The sequence below is a fragment of the Coenobita brevimanus genome, chromosome 98 (assembly GCF_032717465.1).
Source record: "Coenobita brevimanus isolate Jiangsu-jjx chromosome 98, ASM3271746v2, whole genome shotgun sequence".
Lineage (NCBI taxonomy): Eukaryota > Metazoa > Arthropoda > Malacostraca > Decapoda > Coenobitidae > Coenobita > Coenobita brevimanus.
The window spans coordinates 37764285-37784301 of NC_137051.1; the positions used below are offsets into that span (position 1 = coordinate 37764285).

General features: G+C 42.0%; 1 protein-coding gene across 1 annotated transcript in view; it reads right to left on the reverse strand.

The window, feature by feature from the left end:
• LOC145414035 (G-protein coupled receptor GRL101-like) overlaps positions 1-20017 on the reverse strand; it is a 189767-nt gene that overhangs the window by 124439 nt on the left and 45311 nt on the right. Inside the window, exons 3-4 of the mRNA XM_080283601.1 lie at positions 18958-19062; positions 9881-9997 (exon numbers count right to left, since the gene is read on the reverse strand). Of these exons, the coding sequence (XP_080139727.1) occupies positions 9881-9997; positions 18958-19062 (222 nt within the window). The remainder of the gene's footprint in view (positions 1-9880; positions 9998-18957; positions 19063-20017) is intronic.

The following is a 20017-nucleotide window of genomic DNA, read 5'->3' on the forward strand; positions in this document are numbered from 1 at the left end:
CATACCCCTTCCCAGAGAGTCTCCCATTATTGCAGTCTTCCCGTTGCAATAAATTCCTTGGGAGCTTTGCAACACAACCGCCACGTCCTCGCGCTCCATCTCATTGCCTGTCCTTGCTTCCAGTCTCATTTCTCGATCTTAAAGCTGCGGTAACTTGATGGTGGGTATTGAAGAAAGCTTATTCAAACGCCTATTAACCACACGAGAGCAATTACAGTGGACGATCACCATACAGAAAGTCATATTCTTCTTAAAACCCTTATTGGCCACTGAATATTAAAAGGAAGGTGAAAATATCGACACTAATAATTTTCGAAATATCAGAATCAATCGCGCTTGAAACAGATAAATATTATGTGAAAATAGCTTTGCCTTAACACGATTTTATGCTTCAATTTAGCTCTGAAAAAGGAAAAAAAGATTAGCAATTTCTCAAACTCGGTGAAAATATTGACGGTCATCGATATTCTACTTTACGTCAATTTCCTTATTTACGGCAGTCCTTATTTACGGAAATGTCCTTGTTTATGTTCTTAAATACGGCAGTCCTTATTTGTCAATTTCCTAATTTACGCCAATTTTCTTATTTACGCCAAATTCCTTATTTACGCCAATTTTCTTATTTACGCCAAATTCCTTATTTACATCAATTTTCTTATTTACGTCAATTCCTTATTTACGCGAATTTCCTTATTTACGCCAATTTCCTTATTTATGCCAATTCCCTTATTTACGGCAATTTCCTTATTTGCGTCAATTTCCTCATTTATGCCAGTTACTTTATTTGCGCCAATTTTCTTATTTCCGCCAAATTTCTTATTTACGTCAATTTTCTTATTTCCACCAAACTCCTTACTTACGTCAATTTTCTTATTTACGCCAATTTCCTTATATAGGGCTATTTATTTACGGCAATCTCCTTATTTACGTCAATTTCCTTATTTACGGCGATTTCCTTATTTACGGCGATTTCCTTATTTACGTCAATTCCCTTATTTACGTCAATTTCCTTACGTCAATTTCCTTATTTACTTCAATTTCCTAATTTACGTCAATTTCCGTATTTACGCCAATTTCTTTATTTACGCTAATTTCCTTATTTACATCAATTTCCTTATTTACGCCAGTTTCCTTATTTACGTCAATTTCCATCCATCCATTGCCAGACGCCATGTATCCCAAACGGGGTGGTCAAGGGCTTAGAGTTAATTGTTTTACAGGGAGGGGCACTAATCCTCCACCAACCCCACTTGACACGTAGGGATGCCAACAGCATCTGGTGTTCCCAGGCGGTCACCCATCCAAGTACTAACCAGACGTCAATTTCACTTACGTAAATTTCCTTATTTACGCCAATTTCCCTTATTTAAGCCAGTTTCCTTATTTACCTCAAAATCGAAGCAAAACATTATTCAGTATCTGGAATTATGTCAAAACAGTTTCCACGCGATATTTTGCCATTTTAAACGCAATTTGTGTTGATACTTCGACATTTATGAAAGTTGGTATTTTCAATTTCCTTGTGGCCCAAAACTCGCTGGTGGCCATGTATACTGACGTGTGGAAAGAGACGAGAGAGATACTGCATAGTGGTTGTGGTCGTGGTGGTAGATATGGTGGTGATGGTGGTGGTGGTAGCAGATATAGTGGTCAGGGTGGTGGTGGTGGTAGATAGGGTGGTGGTGGTGGTGATGGTTGCTATGATGATGGTGGTGGTAGCGCTGACGGTGATAGTGGTGGTAGCTAGGGTGGTGGTGGTGGTGATAGTAATAGGTGTTGGTGATAGTTATGATGGTGGTGGTGGTCGTGGTGGTAGCTAGGGTGGTGGTGGTGGTGGTGGTGATGGTAGTTATGGTGGTGACAGTGGTAGTGGTGGTGGTGATGGTGGTGGTAGCGCTGACGGTGATGGTGGTGGTAGCTATGAATATGATGGTGGTGGTGGTAGCTATGACGGTGATGGTTGTCGTCGTAGCTATGGTGGTGATCTTAATTATAACTATGATGGGGATGGTCATATGCCTTCCTAGCGTATTCTCAGCATTCTCATACCTAACAGACATCAACTATTGCACTTGTTCCACTCATATAATATATATATATATATATATATATATATATATATATATTGTTACATAGCCTATGATTTCATCATCCTTTGTGTAATTCTAACGTACAGTATGCTGCATGTTTGATCACGAGCGTGTTCTACCTCAGTCCCCCCTTCTACCGTTATAGTAGAGTAAGTCGTTCTTTCTGTTGTTCAGAGCAGGATTGTCAACTCTTTGTCCCCATGGCTTCATTTGCGCGTCCTTCTTGCAAGTTGTATCAAGCTCTGCCGGCCCCTATATAATGAGCTCCGTCTCTGCATTATTGCCACTTAGATCTACTCCTCATTTTGCTCACATCTCTGTCCTCCCCTGTACAGTTATTATTGTGAGTGCTCAGGAAGTCTCCAACCATCTAGCAGCTGTGTAATTTGAGTATAAGTGTTATTACATTTTGTTCTTGTACTATATAGCATAAGGTGTTGATTTGTAGGCCTAGTAAAGTTTTTGTAATTCATATTGTCAGCCAGTGGTAATAATATTTTGTATCTGTAATAATATATCTTGCGTTAACTGAGCTTTATCCAGTGGTTTCTCATTTTATCAGGGCTGACTTAGATAAATTTACTCATGCTAATTTCGTGTTAATAGAGGCTATTGCAGTTAGTCATATATTTAACCTGTTTTTTGCCATTACATTATCCTTATGAGTCCTGAATGTTTTGTTGTTAGTTTGAGCATTAAACTTTAACTTGTAATATTACCTAACTCTTTTGTTTTGAACCTGGAACTTTACGGGACAGTAGTGATTTTTTAGTATTCTCACTTAAAGTGTACATTATCTTTCTCTGTTCCGTAACAATATATATATATATATATATATATATATATATATAGATATATATATATATATATATATATATATATATATATATATATATATATATTGTGAGAAAGTCCATCTTGTAAAACTGGTACACCCTTTGATAGCACAGACTGGCCAGGGAAAAGTTCATGAAAAATTTCCTTTGCACAACAACATTTTTTCCTACGGGACAATTTCACTGGCTAATAGTTCTTTCCTTTTTTTTTTTTTTTCTTTTCTTTTCTTTTTATTTTTTTTATTTTTTTTTTTTTACGTGCAGAAAGAACAAAAAAGTTTACTGTCCCGCTCTCATATACCTTGCGTCTACCGAGCGAGAATTATGACAAAATAAGAGCAAGGACAGTACCCACAGTCACAACAACTCCGCTAGAAACAGATGGCAACAGAGTTCATTCATCTAGTTTTTGCCTTTCAAAATAGATCAGAATCCCACACCAGCGTCCTCTCAGTGTCAAACATGGCTTGGTTTGAGAGCGGCCTTGTTTACCCGGCTCTACAAAGCTCTATGCCGTCTGTGTGAGTGTATGTCACGTCACTCAGGCAGAAAGGCCTCCATGCACAGGGCGTCACACTTGGGTAAGTACTATCCACGATATACACACATCAAAGCACCAAACGGACAGACACCAACACACACACACACACACACACACACTGTACATTCACTCAATATAGACATAGCCAAGAGACACAAGCGCACACAAACACCGCACAGTCAACACAGACACATACACCAAACAAACACACGCAACACAGAGACACAAACAACATACAGACATAAACAAGGCACAGACACAAGCAGCACACGGACAGACACAAACACCATACGCACATACATCACAAAAAACACACACACAACTCATAGCTATATAGAGAAAAAAAACATAGGCACAGACAGAGGCAGACAGTGCTGACACAAACGCCATAGACATAAGCATGCAAGGACACAAACACATACCTGGAAGTAAACAACAAAAACACAAACAACCCACTGAAAAAACATCCCCCTCCCCACACACACACACACACACACACACACACACACACACACACACACACACACACACCATATAAACAAAAACATAAGAGCCCAAAATCATTCAGAAATAAAACATAAACACCACACTGAGGTCATTAAAAAGAAGACACAAACACTTACAAAAACAGAACATATAAACTACACACACTCACACACACACACACACACACACACACACACACACACACACACACACACACAAAACCAAGACAAACAAAACACATCTGTCAGAGTGTGCAAAGCGTCGTATTCCGACTGCGACATTTGCACTCCGATTCGGTCACTCAAATGTTGTGGACTAAGTTACAATTATGTGTTTTTATTATGAACTACGTAGTGTGTGTGTGTGTGGATGGCTGAGTGCATTTTTTTCATTCGATGCTGCTTCTTTATTTCTGTGCATCATCGGTTGTTCTGTGCTTTTGCTGTGAAAGTAAAGGAGTGCTAAGAATCTGATAATGATTTTCTTCAGTGTTCTGCGAGATATTTTTCTATGACCCAAAAGAAATAGGCACAAAAAGCTTTGCGGAAATTAATGACAAATGCTCTGAGGAAATTTTAAGCCATCACTATAATATTTCAAACTCCTTTCAATCACCTCTCAAGCGCCACAAAGATTACCTGCAGCATCTCGAGTGTAACTAGAAGAAAACATGAAACAAACTGCAAGAACCAATATAACTACAGGCCTAAGATGACCTGAGTGCAAATCAATCACATATGGAGCACATTCTAAGCTTAAACTCCAACGCAATCCGAAGGTCAAGGCAAGATACATTCGAAGGAGTAATGCAAACACAAGGCAATTATAGCACAAGGACAGACTCAACTACAACTCAATCACAAGCCACTCACAACTCAATCACAAGCCACTCACAACTCGAGGGCCCTCCAAGCACAGCCGAAGGAGGGGATCAGCAAGTCCTTGAATATTGTTTGGCCTGCCTGTTCCTCCACACTCCATGACACAGGCCGCGAGTTTTAGGGATGTGATTAAATTATTAGACAGGCGGATGAATATATAAACAGTTAGACGGATTTAGATGGACAGAGATTGGATGATACATAGATTTACAGAAGGAGAGAGACAGAAAGACACATACACATATAAATTGACAGATATACATTACATTACAGACAGACAGGAGTACACACTGACAGTTATACAGACTGACAGATACAGACTGAGATAGATACAGTAGATACGAAGACAGATACATGGGATGACAGATACAGAATGACATACTGATAAGTTAAACAGAGAACAAGATAAGGAATAACAAGCAGGAATATCGACCTAGCTGTTATCCAATACTTTACCGTCCCATCAGGATCGTAGGGACCCGGGGCTAGGCTATTTAATCCAGGCAATTAAGAAGAGATTGACCAGTCGCAAACCCTTGAGAGGCACTTAGTGACCAATTAACAACATTCACTCGGACGTAAATGCCCACGGAGACAAAAAGATAGACTGACAAAAAAAAAAAAGTATTCTCATCGGTTAACCACCCTAACACCTTTTCCTAAGCGATTTATTTTGCTCATTACACCTTCCTGTCCTAGTCTGTGTTAACAAAACACACCGACGCGTCGTAAAACATCCACAGTCACCAAACCACTCCTGAATTGCACAGACTTAACACAGTACCGACTCCAGACGGTGGATAACAGTGTCCAAGGGGCGCCATGTGAAGGTATATGATGCTGTCTGTTAACGCGTGGGAGGAACGGGCGTCCTAATCTTTGTCCAAGTCGAGAAACGAAAATCAATTGAATATTTACTGTACCTTTAATCATGACACCTTTTCAAACGATGGAACTTGTATTTGGTTATATGATTGTTATTTTTCAACTGTAAGATTAGGCTGTGTATCTATCTATCTATCTATCTATCTATCTATCTCCTATCTATCTGGTGAATTAGCACTTATATGGGTCGATAGCCTTGGGAATAGTTCATTTTAAAAGTTCGACAGGCAATATATTTTGGGCAATCCCTGATGAAAATGATATATAGTCACACATACAGCAGGGCTTTATATTAATCTGGAAATAAGCCTTTGGTGTATTAAACTGGAAATAAATAACTGATGGAATATTAAGTATTTATGTCACGAAGTTTATTGGTTCTGTTATTCATTCCAGCCTTTGCAAACTGTCATTATTAAGTACGTATGTTGGTGTGTGTGTGTGTGTGTGTGTGTGTGTGTGTGTGTGTGTGTGTGTGTGTGTGTGTGTGTGTGTGTGTGTGTGTGTTCTGCAAATGTTATGAAAAGGATAATTGCCATACAGGTAAAGAAAGTCCAACCATAATGGAGGGAGTAGTTGGGTTTGAAGACAATACTAACAGCTACAAAGAAAGCTGAAGTGTGGTGGGGGTGTGATGTGGTGGAGGACTGGTGTGTTGTGGTGTGGCGTGAGGTGTGACTGTCATGTGATGAGGTGTGGGGAAGGTGGGATGTGGTGTAGTGTGGCGTGGTGTGGAAAGGTATGATGTGACGAAAGTGAGATGTGGTGTGGGAAGGGAGAGATGTAGTGCGGTGTGGTTTTGGTGTGGCGTGGTGTGGTGTGTCCCCGACCAGTACGGTGCTGATCCACCACAGTCCACTTAAGCCACCAGGTACTTGACACTTAAGGGGTCTGCTCTGGACAGGTAGACAGAAAACTGCTTACCTGGCCAATCGGAACTGTACAACCCTGCTTCTTGGGAACTGTACAACTCTGCTTCTTGTTATCATTCATGCCAGGTCACAGAGCAATATGACCTGGCATGAATGATAACCTACAAATGATAACTGACAATCCATGACAACAGTAACTGACAAGGATAGCTCTGTGTGCAGTGTGCGGGAGTAACACCACTAAGGATCAGCTTTTACAAGTCACACAATAAAGTGCAAACAAAAAAGCAATTTAATATTATGGTCAGACACGACAGATGATAGCCTAAGAAGAATCCACTTCGTCATTAAGTTAACCTAGGTCCATTTAAGCTATTTCAGGTCAAACTGAGTCACATTAAGTTAATATTAGGTCAGTTAGATCCACACTTCAGCTGCCCTTCCCATACAATCCACCATTTTCCTTTCGGGGGACAGGGAATGAGTTGGGGAACGGTTGTACAAGCGGGCAGAGGAGCCGTCCCCGGTTACAAAAGTGCCACCACATGAAGGCGTCCCTCTCCAGGATCTAGGCTTGGGTAAAGGTGCGAGGTACATCGAGGTGAGAGGTACAGTAGGCTGATGGTTACAAGATAGGGTACATGAGAGTGGATAGGAGCGATAGTTACAAGACAGGGTTCAAGAGAATGAGAGATGATTGTAAGAAAGGGTACATGAGTGTGAGTTTGTTAGATCTTACAGCGAAGGGTGTTGTCGCTCACGAAGGTTCACGGGGTCTGTGTGAGTGTGATTATATCCCAACGCAAAGAGAGTTTTACCTTGATAAATCCAATGCTCACACCTCTCTTCTCTGCGAGCTGCGTGAGACGTGACAACACACACACAAACACGGCAGGATGAATCACTGTTCTGGGATTCTTTGATTTATATTTTTTGGTGTGTGTGTGTTTTGCAGGCTTCCGGTCTTTGTTTTTCTCTCTTTCTTTCAGTTCTCTTTCTTTCTCCTTGATTTTCTTATTGCTGTTGCTGTTGTAGTTGTTGTTGTTCTTCTTCTTCTCCTCCTCCTTTTCTTCTTCTTCTTCTTCTCCTCCTTTTCTTCTTCTTCTTCTTTCCTTCATCTTCTTCTTCTCTTCTCTTGTTCCCCTTCCTATTCTTCCTCCTCCTTCTCCTCCTCCATCTCCTCCTTGGTATGGAAAATCGTTAGTACAATTGTGTCGCGCCGTAACTTAATTCTCACTACCGAGTCACATCTGGTCTGGGGAACAACCAAGCTTATTACAACATCACTGAGACCTTACGAGGATCTATCTATCTATCTATTGCCAGACGCCTTAATTCCGTAAGAGGTGGCCACAAACAAATCGCCCTGTCCCCCGCCATTTCATTGCCCCGCTCCCAGCTCACACCCTCCTCTCTCATACACCTCTCCACTCCATCCCTCCATCTCATCCTTGCCTCCCCCTCCCTCTCCCCCCCTCCATCTGATTCACGTACACTCTCCTCGTCAGTCTCTCACTCCCCATCCTCTCCACATGGCCAATCTGTGTTCTAACATTAATTTTACTATTACTGACTAGAGTGAAATATCAAGGGCCAGAAATAGGAACCACTGATAGACTACCAACTTACTGTACTGTGCGAGGAAACTACAAAATTCTACTCTTACTTTCGTGCAGTTTTAGATGTGTATATTGATAAAAATTGATTTCTCAGTGGGTGTACTGTACTACTGCTCAGCTTGTAACCATCATCATCATCATCATCATCATCATCATCATCATCATCATCATCATCCGGACCCCCTTTCCCACCCTAGGGCAGGATGAGGAGTAGCAACGTCCAGACAGCCCAAGTTTGCCCACTCCAATGGGCCAAGCTTCCGTTCACTCCTCAATCACGCCCCCGGAATCGTGACTCTATCTGATACGCCAATAACTTTCACAACATTCTGTAGCTTCACATAAACGTATCCGACAGAGCTTGTAATAAATAAAGCAAATAATTCACAGTGTGCTTTCTCATATAAAACAACAGTGAGAATAATACACACAAAAGCACAAGCGACCAACTGCACAATTTGACACAGATCTGAACAACAGAGTTAGTCCGAAAAAAAAAAAAAAAAAAAAAAAAAAAACTAGTGGGAAGAGAACACCTGTGGCTCTGGATCTATTTATACGTCTTTGTTCATGTGGAAAAAAAAATCGGCTTTGCTGGAAAAAAAAACACAAACGATATATATGTATTTTTTCTTCCCTGTAACAAGGGCTGGGTTTCTGGTGCATGCATTTGTGTTTGATTCTTCAATGGTGTGTGTGTGTGTGTGTGTGTGTGTGTGTGTGTGTGTGTGTGTGTGTGTGTGTGTGTGTGTGTGTGTGTGGTGTGTGTGTGTGTGTGTGTGTGTGTGTGTGTGTGTGTGTGTGTGTGTGTGTGTGTGTGTGTGTGTGTGTGTGTGCCACTAAATCTGCGTTACCTGACACTGTACGTACAGTTACGTTATTTTCGACTTCTAGTTAACACATCCAGCACTGTATTTATCTTGCATTATTTACAACACTAGACAAGGGCGCAGATGGTGGCAACTATCATCCACTCACTTGATGTAGCACTGTCTCCTCAACTTTATCATTCTTTTTTTGTGTTTGCCCTCCGCTTTTCCTATTTCTCTCATCTATGGCACTCTTTTATTACTCTTCTATCCACTTCATGTGACTCTACACTGAATGACAAGCCTCAGTACTTAGATTATGGCTCACACTCACTACAGTACTTACACTACTATCTACAGCACTACTAGCCCTTATACTTACGCCACTCCTGATACAACTGGCTACATTACCTACCCTCCATCCTCACTACACTTCTACTTAAGCGACTACATACACTGCTATTTATCCCATTCCCAGTACTTACACTGCTACTTACACACACACACACACACACACACACACACACACACAAGTACTTACAACGCTACTTCAACCCTCCTCAGTCCCTACCACACTACTTGTTGGGTCCCTCCCCCAGTGGACGAGTTAATACTTAAAACACCTGACCGTCCTTACACTGCTACGTATACTACTATTCACACATTTACACTTCTACTTACAATATTTACACTACCACTTATATAACAACGTATCCCCCAAGAGGTACTTACACTGTTCCTCGTCTGACCCGTCCCCACAGTAGTCCACGATGTATTTACAACACTTTACCTACTTACACAGGTACATATACTACTGGCACAGCTACTTACACAAAAAGGTAACCTCATATAAGTACTTACGACACTGCTCCTCGTCTGACCCGTCGCCGCAGTGGTCCAGGAAGTCACACACCTGTTCACTGGGCACGCACAGGTGGTTGGTGCACTTGAAGTGGCTCACGGGGCACGGGTGAGTCTCTGGGGAGGGAAGGACACACGGGGTTAGGGCAGGGGAGGGGAAGAGAGAAGAGGGGAAGGAGGAAGAGAGAAGGGGGAAGGGAGGGGAGGGCCATGGATGAATCTCTTGGGGGAGTATAAGGTCAGGTGGACTCCTACCTCTATGGGTGGGTTAATGGGTTCTGGTGGGGTGATCTAAGGTGAGGGGTGTGGGGGGTGACTCTCTGGTGACAGAGGGAAGAGAGGGGAGGGGAGGGGCAAGGGTTAGGCTCTAGGGGTAAAGGGGTGAGATGCGGTGGGGAAAGAGGCAGGAGTGTGTTTCTGTGGGCAGCAAAGGGTTAAGAAGAGGTGAGGTGGTGAAGTGAGGTGTGAAATGGTAAAGGAAAATGGATTGTGGAGAAAAGTAAACGGGCAGCTGGGAGGAAATGGAGGCTGAATAATATACACAGACGAGGGGATGGGGTGGAAGGTATGATGAGAGGGGAAGATGTTCAGGATGTGAGGGGAGAGGGGTGGTAGAGGTAAAGAAAGAGGGCTGTGGAGGGGAGGGCAAAGAGTTGGAAGTTGAGGCGGTGAAGCGAAAGGGAGCTTATATATATAAGCAAAAGGGGACGAGAATGAAACGATTTAAGAAAGGGGAGAAAAGTATGATGATGAAGGGGAGAGGGGTGGCAGAGGCACAGAAAGGGGGGGGGGGTTCTAGAGGGGAGGGAAGAGAAAGGGGAAGCAGGGGAAGGGAAATGGAGAAGGTAAGTGGAGACAGAAGGGGACAGAGATCTTGCATTAGGGTCTGGCGGAAGATGTATGTGGCGGAGGGAAGTAAAAAGAGGAGATTCAGGAGGGGCCTGGGGTGAAGGGGCGTGGGTATAGCATTGGGCCAAGAGAAACAGTTATTTCAACCAAGATCCATTAATGCCACAAATATGCTTAACCTATTCAGCCCTAGGACGTCTCATCATATCATTTCTTCCAACATCAGCCAAATTTACTTAAGTTTTTGGGAAACCTCTAACAGCGAAAAATTAGGGGGAAAAAAAATCATCATTTACTCCAGTATGAAAGGTGCTCCTGAAAGCTAAAATAGACAGATAGATAGATAGGTAGACAGATAGATGGATAGAAAGAGAGACAGATAAAAAAAGAAAGAAAATGGTGTAACAGTGGCATCAACAAAAACAAAAGACATCCACTGTGGTTACATACGAAGCTGCCTACACTACAAAATACAGTAGAGGGAGAAACGAAAGACGAGTATCGGGAAATGCAATGGCTGGGTGGAAGTGTGTGTGTTGTGTGGAAAAAATGGTGAAGGAAAATTAGGAAACATAAAGCCAGATAATTTCCCAAGTATGAGGGGATGATAGAACACGTTTGACATTTTTTCTGCTGTTATTAATTACGCTTTGTGATATGGGATGCAGGCTAATCTCACCCGCTAATTATAGTTCCATACCTGTCGTCAAATATCAGGTGCTTGCTTACACCTATGCGTAATCAGTTTTAGTAATAAGGTTGTATATCCATTGGTGTCGGAGTTTAGTGTAAAGATGCATGCGGTGCTGGCGAAGGGAGGGGGAAGAAGGGGGTGCTGGCAAGGGGAAAGGGGGAAAGAGGGAGTGGTGGCGAGGGGAGGGGGAAGGGGGGACTGCAGAAGAGGGGAGGGAGGAAGGAGGGAGTGCAGGCGAGGGGGAGGGAGGAAGGAGGGAGTGCAGGGGAGGGGAGGGGAAAGGAGGGAGTGCATCCAATTCAAAACAAAGACTGGGACACAATTAACAGTATATGCAGGTAATTACATGGGTACTCTATTATAATTTGTTCAAGAATCATATTAAAATACCAAAGATCTTCATACAAGACTCAGAGACTATGGTACGTATTCTCGTCGGTTAATGAAGCTCCCTAACACCTCTTCCTTAGCGACTTTGTTTGGATAAGAGTGGTTAACGTCCTTCTGTACGTAATTTATGCAAAGTATGTCGATGATTGAAGGATTTATATAACAGAAAAGTATAGTAATAAACAATATAAATCGCATAGGAAAAGGTGTTGGGGAGCTTCCTTTACGGACGAGAATACAGATCTATGAGACTCAAGAAATTTATAAACAGGTGAACATATAATTACAGAGACCAAATCACCTGGAGGGAATTATATCACCTGAGTCCAGCCAATATCCCTTCATTCTGAGACACACATAATATCCAATAGCAATCCCTGAAGGTCAATTAAATCACTGCAATATACCTGTGATATGAAGGTGATTTAATTAAGGTCCATCTCACCTTGCACACCTGTCATCAACACCTTCAGCCTGAGGACGCAGTGTTTTAATCTTGCTACCGATAGACGATTTTGATTAAGCTTTCGTGAGACTTTTCTGATAAATAGTGATCTGATACAACTTCCTTAAACCCTTCTAATAAGTGCATTTCCTAAGCTTCATAAATCGTCTTAATACTGTATGTCTGGCCTTGGTACAGCTAATGTTGTCTATGGGACGAAAGCTGAATCAAGTGCCAGAACCAGGTAATTACGGCCCAACAGTTACTGGATGTTGATGAAAAAGACTTACAATATGTCGCAAAGTCTGTAACAATCTAAAAATCTCAGCTTGGAATTTAGACTTTATTTTCCTGTTTCTCGCCTAAAAGAAATGACTGTGTGGCTAATTACAAAGACACCTGTACATATAATTAACGCAATACACCTGTCAGTATCCATAACATTAAAATCCAGCTCCACTAACACCCATTCCACCGTCAATGGGATACGTAACACCTGTACGAGTCGTGAGAAACAATTAAATTCAGGTGTGCAGGTCATTTATACGTGATGTTACCTGGGAGAGAAACTAATCATGGCTCCTTCCCTCCTTACACCTGGTTACGTCTATCTATCTATTGCCAGACGCCTTCATCCCGTAAGGGGTGGCCACAAACAAATCGCCTCCATGTCGCCCTGTCCCCCACCATTCACTGCCCTGCTCCCAGCTCCCGCCCCCCTCTCTCATACACCTCTCCACTCCTGGGTACGTATGTCTGCTAAATGCCCGGAAGCGTTCACTGACACGAGGAAATGGACTCCAGTGTAATAATCTCTTGTACACTCCACCCTGAGATTATTTCTGGAAGTATGATTCATCTCTAAATGTCACTATGTAATCATATCATGGACTGGAGTGGCTGCCGGAGACCACACACTATCCAATGCCGATAAGTACGTCCTGCCGCATCACTCCTGAGGACGAGTGGATATCACATTATCTCGAAGTCACGCCTTAATTACTGTGAGAGTTGGGAAGCGACAGAGTGTTTCATTTAGCGGTGCGTTTCTCTGTTTCATGTCTCACCTCAAACCACCTGGCAATTATCACCTTAATTGGGGACGAACTAGGACCTTGGGTAGTCTGGCCAGTTTTTCACCACATCCTCGTGACTGCCTTATCGCCATCGTGACCCCGTGAAGGTCATTTGCTGAGCAGGTCACTGATACGTAAGCAGTCTTGGAAAATTACAGACCCGCTGATCACCACCACCACCTTTTGTTGATAGGATCTCCTCAACGTACAGTCAGCGTCGTCACATTAAGTCTCACTCTCTGGACTTTCCCGGGGCCACGAGAGCATATTTATCACTACCTGGCGCACTTTGCATGGCTAGGGAGATGGCTTATTGTGTATCAGTGTATTTTGTAATCAGTATGGTAAGGAATAAAGACAAACCGACCATCACTGTACCTCCTATAATGAAACGGAAAGTATGTATATGTGTACTGATATAAAATTTAGTTAGGGCCCTTCGGTTAAGGTTCTTGGAGTGGTGTGGTGTGGGAGGGTGGTCTTGTGTGGTGTATTGTGGTGTGGCGTGAGAGGGTGGTATGGTGTAGTGTAGTGTAACAGGGTGGTGTGGTGTGAAGGGGTGGTATGGTGCGGCGTGGTGTGAGGGGATGATATGGTGTGTTGTGTGTGGTGTGCATTAAAATTGCTAAAGTCTACGGTAGTGAAGCATCTCGCGTCGGAAAATCGTTGGTAAGAGACAGACGGACAGAGCCGCTTCGAAAGATTCTTCCTCAACTAGAAAGACGGAAGAGGCTTGTCATGCAATGGATATACTCCGAGTGATGATGATGATGATGATGATGATTGATGATGATTACGATGATTGATGATGATGATGACGATGAAGATGGTAATGTATCTTAACTCTGCTACACTGAATATACTCAAATGCAAATTCCATATTGTACAAAGAAGAAAATTAAGCAAAATCCGTATAAGTAGGAAAATCATATATCCAACGTCTCACATCATTCCATCTCTACCTGATCACAGAATAACTCAGGAAACATCACGAAACAAACACAGTAAAACCCAACGAACAGTAAAGTAAAAACCAGCAAAGTGAGCAATGAACGTGGCGGGGATTACAAGTTTTATCACCTCCACAAAACACCACATGAGAGTCAGCCAGTAAATCCTCGTAGGTCGCATAATTACTTCTAAAATATCCCAATTTTTCTTTTTTTCATGTAACCGAGACAGTAAATTGTGGGAAATAGGTGAGTCAGCTTTAAAGGTAGCATGTATCTTTAATTGTTACTGTATATTTCACTGCAAAAAATAATAAAAAATGCAAAATAACTATACGCTTTTTACTCTAACTTGGCCCAAATCTTCCTCCTGTAGCTCATCTCACACGGTAGAAAAACAATACAGCGGCTATACATCCTTTCCATAGCACTTCTTCGTGACTAGCATCATATTCTAGTACTGACATATTTTTACACCTCAGCATTCAAGGTCGAGAGATGGTAATTTTAGGCCAAGTTGGAGTAAAAAGAGTATAGGACTTATTTTACCTTCACGTCCTCTCACCTCATCCAGGTACTCTCGTCTTGTTAATTATTTTTTACCTGTATCACCTTTCCTACCTCAGTCACCTAACCTGTTAATTATTTTTGCAGGTTTGTCTTTACGTTTTATCACTGCATACCCCTCTCACCGTCGCGTCAACTCTAGCGGCTACTTTATTTGTTTTAACACCAAATTCTTTAGTTACAGGGCGAAGGAGCGTGTGGGTGCCAAAACTGATTCCACTGACTCTCTCATGAACGCACCAACTCTAGCATTTCACCTGGGATAACACCAAACCATTGTATTTAGCGAAGGTGAGTTGTATGAGGCTGAGAATATTAGGTAGCCCCCAGGTTCTCTTTCACCTGTGAGTGTTCTCATTATCTACCTGGATTCGGGGCTTAAAAGGTTCGATTTCGGTTGTGTTCTCGTTGGTATGGCAAGCTTCTTAGTTCCCCTTCCTTAGCGATTTATTTTGACTAATAAACTCACACTTTAATATTTTCTTGTGCATTATTTATAGCTTTCCAGTATCGAAGTATTTGGTATTAGTAACAGTAAGGTGTAAGAGGCAAAACAGTCGCTGAGGAAGATGTTACGCAGTCTCGGAAAGTAAAGGAGATACGTCCCTATATCTTAACAAATTATTATATCTCTTAGTTTAGCAGAATGCTCTACACACACACACACACACATCTTACGGCTGCCAAACTTCTCTACACAGTATTTATTGTTTTCGAGAGAACATACATTATAATTCGGTTGACACTGAAGCAGTGAATAGAGAAACCTGTACTTTAAACAGGAAAAATCATCCAGTATATTACCATTATGCTGGGAATCGAACCCGGGACTGTCAGATGAAAGCCAGGCAGCGAACCTCTACACCACGACCAGATAAAAGTGATCTCATATTGTCACAGTCTTGTAACCAATGTTCCTCCGTCCCCACTGTGACAATGTGAGATAACTATTACCTGGTTGAGGTGTAGTGGATGGATTGTAGCAGTGATTCATACAACTCCAAGATGAATCGCAGAATATTCTATCTATCTACTCGTAGATTATAGATATAATCTTCAGTATGTATTTATCTATAACAGAATGGTTAGCAAATCGTCTTCGAATTGCTTGAAAAACCTCTGCAATGCCAACCAAATCAAATGCTCTTTCAGAATCAAATAATTCTATGCAGAAATGTTCCTTGATTCCTATTTTCTTAGACACTGACTTAATAAACTGTGTACATATGCTGTTTAACACGCATCATATAATCCGACTTGTTCTTTTGGTTGGTGTGCGTCAAATGCAAGACAAATGTGATTATTTACGCCTTTCATCTGTCAGGTTAAAATTTATGACCAACAGAGATGCTTTACGTGCCAAGGTTATACTTCCAATGGGGATCTAATCATACCCTGAGATTTTTAGTGCCTTTTGTCTGCACCAACTCTGACCCTCACCAAGGCCAGATGCTTCCTTATTCCACGAGACTAGACATTTGGACTGGTGGAACTCTTGCCGTATCAGCGAAGGGTAAGGGCTGAGCAGGTCAGTGGTGATTGTGCAAGGGGAATGATTTTGTGAGATTCCCAGTAGTATATCTGCCTCGTTTGGTTGCACGTGACGAGTATAGCTTCACTGATCACTGGGACATTAACTACTTCTTTGTTATATGATACGCACCCACTGAGGAATGGGGAAAACACTATCAATGAAAGAACACAACCACCGTCATCACTGCCTACTGTAAAAGTGAATTGAAAGGAGCAGTGTGTGTGTGTGTGTGTGTGGCTATTACCCTGTTCTCTTTGTACAGGTGTAAGGAAGTGGCAACACCACCGTCCAGCTTTAGCATTACAAACAGACTCGTATCTCCTATGCCGTGGGGGCGGGCGGCGGGAGGGAGAGAAGAAAATTGTTCTCCCTGGATTTCCTTTCTCTTTTAATTCATTTACCCTAAATCTCCCCTCCTCAAATGAACAGGGATAATTTTGCTAAAGAATTATACTCGTACTGAGATTAACCCTAGTGAAATCAAGGTTTATACATTATTCGTAACGCCATCCACTTTGCAGCTACTCTCCTTCAAGCTAAGAAAAACTAGGGGAAAAAAGTTACTTTACAATAGGCACCAGAAATATCAATAACAACAGGTAAGCAGCATGTAATATGGCTTAATGAAACACGTGGTCAACCAATTCAGATGCAATAATGTGAGGAGAGTTACGTGATACCAGTTTTATCAATTAGTGATATTTGCGTGAGTTAGGTATGTGAACTTGACTAAAATACAACCTTCAGTTTTATATAATACTTTCTATGGAATAAATGCTTTCTCAATCCATCCCTTCTCTTCCCCTTTCAAACGCCCTAATGCTGTATAGTTCTTCCTCGCCCTCACCCTATCCTTCACCTTCCTTCTCTGCTCCTTCACCTCGCCTCTCCTCCTTCATCGCCCTCCTCTGAACCCTCTCGCCACACATCACCTTTCCACTCCTCCCGCCCCTTCACCTCCTTCCCTCCATCACTCTCAGCCTACAGGTGATACTGAGGCCAGCCCTATTCAAACTTTTATTTTCCTGTCACAGTTGTACAATGGATATGATTTACTGCTGACGCGATATATGTTGTACCTTTATAAACTGTCGACAAAGGAACTGGAATTTAAGTAACCAGACAAAACAAAGCGTCTATTGGTGTACTGTTCTGAACGTTGTCACTTAACACACATATTTAAAGTACAGGCTGTGTCCGTCCGTCTCTCACTATGGATTTTTGGACGTGGGGTGCTTCACGCCCGTAGACTTTATCAACTTTTGCGATTCCACGTGACCCACACCACGCCACATCATCCTCTTACACTACATGACACAAGAGCACCTTTCCACACCACACCAAACCACACCACACACCAAATCTCACCACACCACGCCACACCACATTTCACCACACCACACCACAGAATAGCAACATTATTTATCTTTGGGGAGGGAAGCAAATGTGGGTCAAATCAGCCGAAGGAACTGTACGTATGACTGTTTATGTGTTGGGTGAATGTTTAGCTGAAGGGCATCTAATTAGGGGTCTTGTTTTGATCCTAGTTTGGCTAAAAAGTGCTGGAACCCTGTCATGTTCTGTTGGATGACTGTGTTGAGATGATGACCCGTATCGTGTGTACAACGATTCTGTAATTTGATGTGGTGAGAGATGTTGACAAAGTCTAATGGTGTTCGTCTACAAGTTATTATCTGGTTGAGGTACGTGTTTGCTGCATTTTTATTGTTTACCATGTTTTATAAGTGCAGTGTTAGGTGTCCGTCTAGTGTGGAGGTTGTCATGCCACTGTAGTTTGAATTTCGAAGCTTGTAACCTTCCCCTGGGCATAAGGAGACATTTTGTACATTGGTGTGGTGGAATGTGTTAAGCTGTCCTTCATAATGACACTGGCTACCTTAGACTTTTTGTAGTAAATTATGAGGTTAAACTTCATATAGTGGTTAGTGGAAGGTTATATTACGTCTGCTAATGTCACTTAAATTGCCCGTCTCTGATTTATATTCTAGAGTCATTTGCTTGAGGTAGGAGATGTTTATGTTGTTGATGATACGGTCTGGGGTGTATTGTGTTCTTCTGAGGGCTTAGAAATATACTGATAACTTTGCCCAGTCTGCGATTTGTGTGTCCAGGGTTTACAAGAACATGTTTACGTCTCTAACTCGCTCGGAGAAAGGAATCCCTCAACGACCAGTTTCCTTACGCTCACTGAGATATGAACCAGGTGTGGAAAGCTGGCATCTTTGTGGTCATTTTAGTGGCCGCATTCAAGCACTTCCCAAAGTTGGTAGCTTGCCAATAAAGACGCGTTTTAAATACATCATTGCCTTAATTGGGATGTCTAGGAATGATATATTTTTTTGAACACTGAAATCGGTAGTGATCGGAACAACTGTAACGTTCTATTCCAAACAATGCTAGAATTTGAAAGTGAGAATACGTGTCTAGCAGTGTTAATCATCCATCTTGGCTAAAACAGCATGAAAAAAAATACGTCACCAGACTGAAAAGGATAAACGAAGACCAAGACCTAAGACCAATGAGACTATTCAGAGTGGGCTTAGTGACTCACCACAGTTTTGTTCATCTGAGCCATCGGGACAGTCCTGGTGGGTGTCACAGCGACGCACCAGGTCCACACACGAGTCCCCGCATTGGTGCTCGTTGGGAAGGCAGCCTGAGGGAGAGAGAAAAAGAGAGGAGTGAGCAAAACAGGGAGGAAATAAGAGGGAGTAAGTAAAGAGGGAAGGGTGATGCGACTGATCATTCTCCGGTATACTGCAAAAGGGTCTCCACGTCTTTCTTCTTCACCTGCTGGGGCAAGGTGTTAAAGGGTGAAGGGAGCATTTAACATACGCTGAATATGCCACAACAATCCAGGTACTGAACACCTTGTACACTGATGAAGAAGAACACCTGTACGTATATTCCAGTCTAGGATGAATCATTATGTGAGGAAAGAACAGAGAATGAAAAGTGGTAGAATGCAACACAGGCGTGGAGATTGAGTTGGGGTTCAGAAATTGAGAAACTCGGAAGAATGATGTCAGCTGCACAATGACTGAATAGAGCAGGTGATCCCGGCAGCAAAGCATCAAAGGTTAGAGGCCGCTTTACATTTGGGGTTGAAGCTTTTCCACATCTTTCTATAAGTTTGCGTCAAAGTAGGTGATAATACAGTTCCTTCAGAGGCACCGGTGATGAACAGGGAAGAAGGACAGACTCGACCCAAGATTATAAAAAAAAATAAATGAAGAAAAGCAAAGAAGAAGGAAAGAAAAATAATAAGATAAAGATTGTCTAAGTCAAACAAAAATATTATCAGAAAGTAATGTATATCAACAAAACAAGTCCTTCGTGAATGAAAACAAAATGTACATTAAAAAAAAAACAGTCTAATCTTTAAATCTCTGGGATCAATTTATCTTTTGCTCTGGTATCGTCATGTGAATTAATTTCGGAAACCACAAGGGGTCTGAATATTAAATGAAAACAGGAAGTGACGTGTATGGAAGCGAAATATTTATAACCCCAATGTGTTTATTCAGTCTTTTTTTGGAGGGAGCCATCTTGCGAACTGCTAGCCTTTGGTTCCTTCTTTCTGGCATTGAAAATTGATAAAAGAAGTCAAG